We start from the raw sequence: 7559 nt of genomic DNA on the forward strand, positions 1-7559 counted from the left end.
TATAGTCTTATCGAGATGCACATAAGTACTTAACTCGCTGCAAGTCTCCATATTTATACCGGTGACTGGACAACCAATTATATCAAATACAACAGCATGAGGTACATTATGGTTAGCTCTACCAGTATACAAATACCAATTTCAATTTTGTTGCCTACATATGAGTGCACTAATCAGAGACAGCGCGAGGAGCCTGGGCAAAGCTCGTGCATAGCGATATCAGCTAGCTTGCCCCAACAAAAATCACTACTAAGCAAGTAATCAGACTAATCTGCAGTGAAGAGTTGCCGGACGAGCCCTGGAGCTGGCTCCGGCTCTGGCACTAATGGAATAAGAGAGAGAGGGGACCTGAGAAGAGGTTGCTAACGATGATGAACGGTCCCCAGCTCGCGGTGGCGCTCATCCCCGCTTGCGGCGGCGCTCGTCCTCGGCTCCCGTGGCGGACGGCGCTCATCCCCGACCCGCAGCGGCGTTCGGCCCTGGTTCCCGCGGCGGACGGCGCTCGTCCCTGCCTCTCCTCAGTGGCGACGGCTGACGGCGGGCGGCGACAGCGGCGGCAGCCGCCGAAGGCCGCGAGGCGAGGAGACGCCGGCGAATCGCCGCGCCAAAGCCCGCCTTTTCCTTGCCTTCCCCACCAGATTTTTCTGCTGACCCGTGCTCGATTTGGTCTGTGTCTGGATGTTGTTTTTGCCTTGGAGTGCTGCTATCCGTTGGATTCTGGCTGGTCGGTGGATGGAAGGCCGCGAGGCACATGGTGACATGCCGTTTGCATGTCACCCGATCTGCGTCCGCCAGGGAGAGGGTTAGGTCAGGGTGAGGGGGGATGCATCGATCTATATGTTTCCCGGGCCGGGATAGGCTGATGGGCCAAGCAATACAAAAAACTGTTGGGGGCCCAAAAAAACTGAGTCGTTCGACTCACTTATGGCGACTAGTCGTGACTAGTCGAGACTAGTCGCTTGAGTCGCTCGACTCATGCAAGGAGTCGATTCGCCCCTGCTCTTGCGATCGACTAGTCGCTCGACTCGAAAACAGAGGTCATAATATCTTTTGTTTCATGCATCTGTGATAGTTAATGCTATAACTCCTTGCATTATATGCAGAGTGAAACTTTGAAGCAACACGCAAATCAAGTCAAGGAGATGGAATTCACAAATATGATAAACACGATAACGTCCCTTGAGGTATGGCTATATACCATAGATGATTGAATGTGCAACATTTGGAATCAAGTTGGCTAATTTTTTTTCTTCAATGTTACAGGAAGATTGTTCCTGCCAAATTGAGATGATAGAAGCAGTGAGAATTCACTCACAAAAGTTTGTTTCATGGATGTTTTTTCTTTATTCTTAAAATCAATCACCTCATGAAGCATACGGTCCTCAATACAAAAAACACGTCATCAAGAGTACGTCGCGATGTGGTTAGCCTAAAAAAAGTTACGTCACGAAAATCAACAGAGAGCGTAATCAATTGTTATTTAGCTTAGAATAGGACCGAAATAACATGCTCCCCCAGCCATAAAGCAGAGTATCTTCCATCGAAAAACAGAGTATCTCCCCTCACTGTAAAAAACATAGTATTTAACTTTGCTACAAAGCAGCTTGTGAAGCACAGAAAATGATTTTCATCTCCAGCAAGCACTGGAGGCATTGCTCCTGAAGGGCATTCACTATTGTATATGTATCATTAGATTACTACTTAATTGAACAAACTTTCACCCTTTTACACTATTTACAATATAAAGCACGATTTGAAATCGAACAGGAATAGAGTACTAGGTTTCTTTGAGATATAAAACATCAAGCCTCGTATCTAGGACCAACACTGCATATGTGTAAAGGTAGAAATAATTTGTACTCTTTACATCGTAGCCAGAAGGGACAATTATTATGCACATGTAAATGCCTAAAGTACGAAGCAACAATAATATGCATGGATAATCACATTGCAAAATTATACACAGCAAGGGTGTCATGGCTTTTCAGCCCAGCGAGTACCAGCCTGGGTCAGTTACTGCTTGTCCATGTTGTTCACCTCCCAGCTGAGCCCAGATACATCAATATGTGTTTCTATCCATTGGCCCAATTCAGTGGCTCGCTTTGGCGCAATCGGTTGCAACATAATTACAGTGTATAAATCAGTGTGATGAGAAATGAAAAAAAAAGAATGATTTTTTTAAACTGTAGATGATAAGGTACAACTTCATATGTAGTTATGCACGGAAGAATAGAGCAGGTAGCATGCCTTGTTATTCTCTTGAAAATCGACAGCAGTCAGCGTATAATAGGAGTTCAACCTCTAGATTTATATATCATTAGTAGCCCATGACTTAAGACAACCATAGCAAATTGATGGCGAATTGGTGAATGAACTTATGTACCTGTTTATTAATTAGTATATCACACGTAGAGTTTCCATAAAGCAATTTCTTCCAATTTCAAGTAATCTTCTTAACTATCTTAGGAGCAATAGCACTTTGATGATGTAAACTAAAGTCTCACCTGAAGTCTGATGCCAATATGCTTGCATGATAGTTCTTCAGCATTTCCAGTTTTCTAAGATGAAGGGAAATACTCGCAGATGGCAATATGCTAGCTTGCCCGGTAGTTTTTATTTTACAACACTATATACGTCAGCCACTCCATGAGAAATAAACAGAGCTAATAAGGAAGACTACGAAAGCACATTGTAGCTCCTTGCTTGATTATATAGGCATAGGCGTATACAAATGCATGTGGCTCCTTGCTTGTAATCACAAGTGAGTTGAAGAAATATAAACATAGCTTGTAACCACCGTGAGTAGAAGAAATATGAATGTAAGGCACCTTAATTACCTTCCAGTGGCTATCCAATCAGCTTTCACATATGCGTGTCTTGCTAATCCATCAATCAAACCAATGATTCGAGTTGGCTTTGGCTACCTACATTACTATAAGATTCAATACATTTCAAGACAAGTGAGGTTTCCTACGTACAGGTATTGCTGTCTACCAAAGGCATGGCTAGGTGAAATATTGGTTTCAAAATTTTATAGTATGACATTACCCTATTTGTTAAGAGGGACAACTCAAACATTAGTTTCAGTATCTGCTAGTTGTTTATATATCTTGACCAAGGACCATCTCAATATCTGACATGACCCTGTTTGTTAGAGGGACAAATGACCCACCTATTTCTTCATACATGTAGGCATCACTCACAACTTCTTAGCTTTTGAGATAACACGAACATGTTTCCGAACATTTTATCTGAGAACTTGAAAATCTAAATTAATAAAAACGAGCAAGCCGTTTCCAGGCTCATAACTACAACGATTTTATTTCAACTCGCAGGAAAGAATAATTGATATAGCTATTCTCAATGTATACTGTTTACAAAAGTTTTAATCAATCTACCATTCGACCCACGTCATATATTTGTGTCAGAACAAAAATATTCTAAAGAATTATTTATTTTCCACTTGATCTGGAAAACCATTCATCCTTCATTGAAATTGTAATCTGCACCAAATTAATCTCACAACACAACTTAGAAGTTAAAACACCGAATGAATGATGGCTGTGTCAAAGGACAAGGCAAGGAAGATCTGAGTAATGGGAAAGAATGGCATAGCTTACCAAAAATTCTGGAGTGCAAGAGCAACACACGCGACACACACGGGCAAGAACATGAAGAAAACAAATGAGAGAATGGAGATCGACGCACCTGTAACTGCAGACAGGACGTGGAAGCATTGCTGCAGGTATGAACAGAGCAGAACATAGTAGCTCCCCATCAACCACTACACCAGATCAGACCATCTCCGAGATGGAGTTCCACTGGAACTGGAAGAGGATGTGGGTGTGGACCACGTAAAGGTCCTCTGGAAGCAACTCTTACTTGAATATCTCTTTTTGAAAATCAGACAACCTGTCATAAACATCAAAGGAGCAAGTATCAGAATCTTCACGGAGCATGTGCTGTAAAATAGCACTATAACTGCAAGTAAAATAAGAGTGGTAATGTTGAGACATGTTCTTCGTTGTCAACAAAATAATTAGCAAAACATCTTTCAAGATTCCGCTTACATTTACTTGACCTTGAAAATATTTCCTATCAATAATAACATACTTTAATTTTGTTAGTTAAAACTAATGTTGGTTATTTGACAACAATGCAGGCAATGCATGCAATGTGTGAAAACAAAAGAAATTTTCGGAGGACCTACAGCTACGTCTAACGGAAGCTGATAAAATAATTGTGGATGGAGAGAAGTTGCGCAAAAAGCTACATAACACTGTACTTGTAATGACTTACTCTCTTCAACCCTTGTGATCCCATAGAGTATATCTGTTTTTAATATTTGTGTGGTGCAGGATCTTAAAGGAAATATTCGTGTTTTCTGCCGAATACGACCTTTAATCTCAAATGAATCACTAGCCTTTTATTTTGATGGAGCAAATGATGGAGACATTGGGATTATGAATGGAGGAACAACAAAAAAGACATTCAAGTTTGACCGAGTCTACACCCCAAAGGATGACCAAGGTATCTCTTGGTACTATGGAGCCTGTACTAGCTTTTTGTTGTCTTTCACAACTGTCCTTACAGTGCGAATGTTGCTAATTCTAGTTTACACTTCCAAGTAATGTTGGAGTTTACAATCATAAAATTTTCTTTGTTTGTCTAATATACAAGTTGTATCCATGAACAACTGAGGTTTACGCTGATGCATCTCCACTAGTCACGTCAGTGCTAGATGGATACAATGTGTGCATCTTTGCATACGGACAAACAGGAACTGGGAAGACCTTCGCCATGGAAGGGACTGAAAGGAACATAGGAGTAAACTATAGAACTCTGGAGGAGTTGTTCAAGATTGCCGAGGAGAGAAAAGACACTGTCACGTACAACATATCAGTTAGTGTGCTTGAGGTGTACAATGAACAAATCAGAGACCTCCTTGCAACATCCCCTTCATCTCAGAAGTAAATCACTTTCCTTTAGTACCCTTCATTTTGTTTCACAATACTTCATCTAAGTACAACCACTTTCCTTCGGCATCCTTCATTTTTTGTTCACAATAGTACCATGTTGTGGTAACCTGTATATATTTGCATATATAGGTTGGAGATCAAACAAGCAGGTGAAGGATCCCATCATGTGCCCGGCATAGTTGAGGCCAAAGTTGAGGACATAAATGAAGTTTGGGATGTCTTACAAACTGGAAGCAATTCGAGGGCTACAGGGTCAAACAATGTGAATGAACACAGCAGTCTCTCACACTGGTTGGTCATAATTAACATTATTTTTCATTTGTCCGTGGAGTACCTTCCTGCTTGTGGTAAAAATGGTTTGACCTTTATAATTTGTTTTCAGCATGCTTTGTATCATGGTTAGAGCAAAGAACCTGATAAATGGGGGCTGTACAACAAGTAAGCTCTGGTTGGTAGATCTTGTTGGAAGCGAGCAGTTAGCCAAGACATACGCGCAAGGTGATCGGCTCAAGGAAGCACAAAATATCAACAGGTCGCTTTCTGCTTTAGGCGATGTCATTTATGCTCTTGCTTCCAGAAGCAGCCACATTCCTTACAGGTTTGCACTCTGAGTCAGTAACGGGTTTGCACCTATCAGCTCCTGTTTTCTGCTCCTGTTTTCTTACTGTCTTGATACTTTTCTTGTGCACAGGAATTCCAAATTGACGCACTTGCTCCAAGACTCTTTAGGTAAATTGATTTGTTTGTTGCTCTGGAACAAATACCATATGAACAATATACAAAATATTGACCATTTCTGTTCCTCTGCATTCTCTCACTTGGCCATGCGATTAATTTGTTCTTTTCTGTTCTTCTCCACAATTGCGGTAACATGAGGCGATTCGAAAGTCGTAATGTTTGTGCAAATTAGCCCATCCGACAACGACGCGTCGGAAACCTTGAGTTCGTTGAACTTTTCTAGCCATATCCATGGTATAGAACTGGGCCCAGCAAAGAAGCAGGTCGACACAGTCGAGCTTCAAAAGGTCAAACAGATGGTGAGTGTTGATATTCCTGAAGCTTGTTAGTTCTGTGAATGCTTGAAGCTGAACTGATGGGTATTTCTGGTGGGTGAACGTGTGACAGCTTGAAAGGTCTAAGCAGGAAGCCAAGCTGAAGGAGGAATCTTTGAGAAAGCTGGAAGAGAAGTGTCAAAATTTAGAGAATAAAGCCAAGGGAAAAGAGCAGCTTTACAAAAACTTGGAAGACAAGGTATGTCTGTGCAATTGAGGAGGAGGCTAATATTTCAGTTTCAAATATCTTGTGACTGAATCTTGTGTTGATTCTTCTAGGCTGCTTTTTCTTCACTTGTAAATTGTGGCTGATAGACTTTGTGTAATAACTTGATTGAAGGTGAAGGAGCTTGAAAGCCAACTAGACTCTAAGATGCATTCTCAGATTACATCGGAAAAGCAGCAGAATCAGCATTCTGGAAAACTGAAGGAGAAGGAAGAAGCGTGTAGTGCGCTACAGCACAAGGTAACGTAGGAATTGGAAGTGGTTAATTAATGTCGTTAACAGCTACTCCCTCCATTCCTAAATACAAGTCTTTTTAGATATTCCCACTATGGACTACATACAGAGCAAAATGAGTGAATCTACACTCTAAAATATGTCTATATACATCCGTATCTAGTTTATAGTGTAATATCAAAAAAGACTTATATGTAGGAACGGAGGGAGTAGTAATTGTTTAAGGAAAGGCAGATAATATAATATTACCCATGCAGATAGAGGAGTTGGAGCGTAAGCTTGGACAACAGCAGCAGTCAGACTCTGAGGTCGCAGCTCTTAAGCAAACGGTACCGAACTCAACTGAATCTTTTACCTGGATAACAATCATCAATCAATGGGAATTATTAACAACAAGAGACTTGGATTGATTTGGTTATGTGCCTTTTCTTGTTTCAGATTGAGGAGCTGGAGGTCAAACTGAAGGAGCAGACACAACAAAGATCAGCTGCAGAATCAAAGGTTGGTTATTTTCTAGCTGTGCTGCATGTGCACGTATTTGGTTTCTTTGATCATCCATCCTGGTGTAAATTCTGAAACCACCAAACCGGGTAGCTGACACAGAGTCTCTGTGGTTCCAGGGTGACGAGGCAGCAGCAGCAGCAGGCGGCGGTGGCGAGCAGCAACAAGATCAAGGGGTGGGTTAGGTGAGGTAGGCTGGGGCTGCGAGCGTTGAGGTGTGTGTCTCTATTGTTGTAGATGAGATGAGATGAGATGAGCTGAGATGAGTAGTGACTGACTTGTCTGTAACTTTGTTTGTTTGTAGGAGTAGGGAGGGGTTTCGTTGCTGTACTGTATTTGTAGATGTAGTTTTACCTTGGTAGAGTAAGAAGAAGATGGATTGGAGGCTCAACTTTGAGCTGAGCCGAGCCACCCCTCAGCATAGAGACCTACCTACCTTGATGCTCTGTAAAACAAAACCATTTAGGCCGGTTGCTTTGATGCAGCATTTAGGTAGGTGTAATTTGACTTTTGTCATTCAGGCTTTGTCCCGTTTTGAACGCATAAGGTAGATCATGGTCTACCTTT

The 7559-nt window shown here is 41.6% G+C and overlaps 1 protein-coding gene across 1 annotated transcript; it reads left to right on the forward strand.

The window, feature by feature from the left end:
- The first annotated feature begins 368 nt into the window (after positions 1-368).
- Positions 369-7354, forward strand: LOC123090343 (kinesin-like protein KIN-14E). The gene is made up of 14 exons (XM_044511685.1): positions 369-482; positions 1104-1184; positions 4359-4530; positions 4697-4970; positions 5109-5270; positions 5362-5577; positions 5671-5708; positions 5856-6016; positions 6105-6230; positions 6372-6497; positions 6749-6820; positions 6930-6992; positions 7095-7177; positions 7297-7354. Exons 1-14 carry the CDS (start codon positions 369-371, stop codon positions 7352-7354), a joined length of 1746 nt encoding a protein of 581 aa, XP_044367620.1.
- Positions 7355-7559: the final 205 nt, after the last annotated feature.

Source organism: Triticum aestivum, chromosome 4B (assembly GCF_018294505.1).
Source record: "Triticum aestivum cultivar Chinese Spring chromosome 4B, IWGSC CS RefSeq v2.1, whole genome shotgun sequence".
In the NCBI taxonomy this organism is placed as follows: domain Eukaryota; kingdom Viridiplantae; phylum Streptophyta; class Magnoliopsida; order Poales; family Poaceae; genus Triticum; species Triticum aestivum.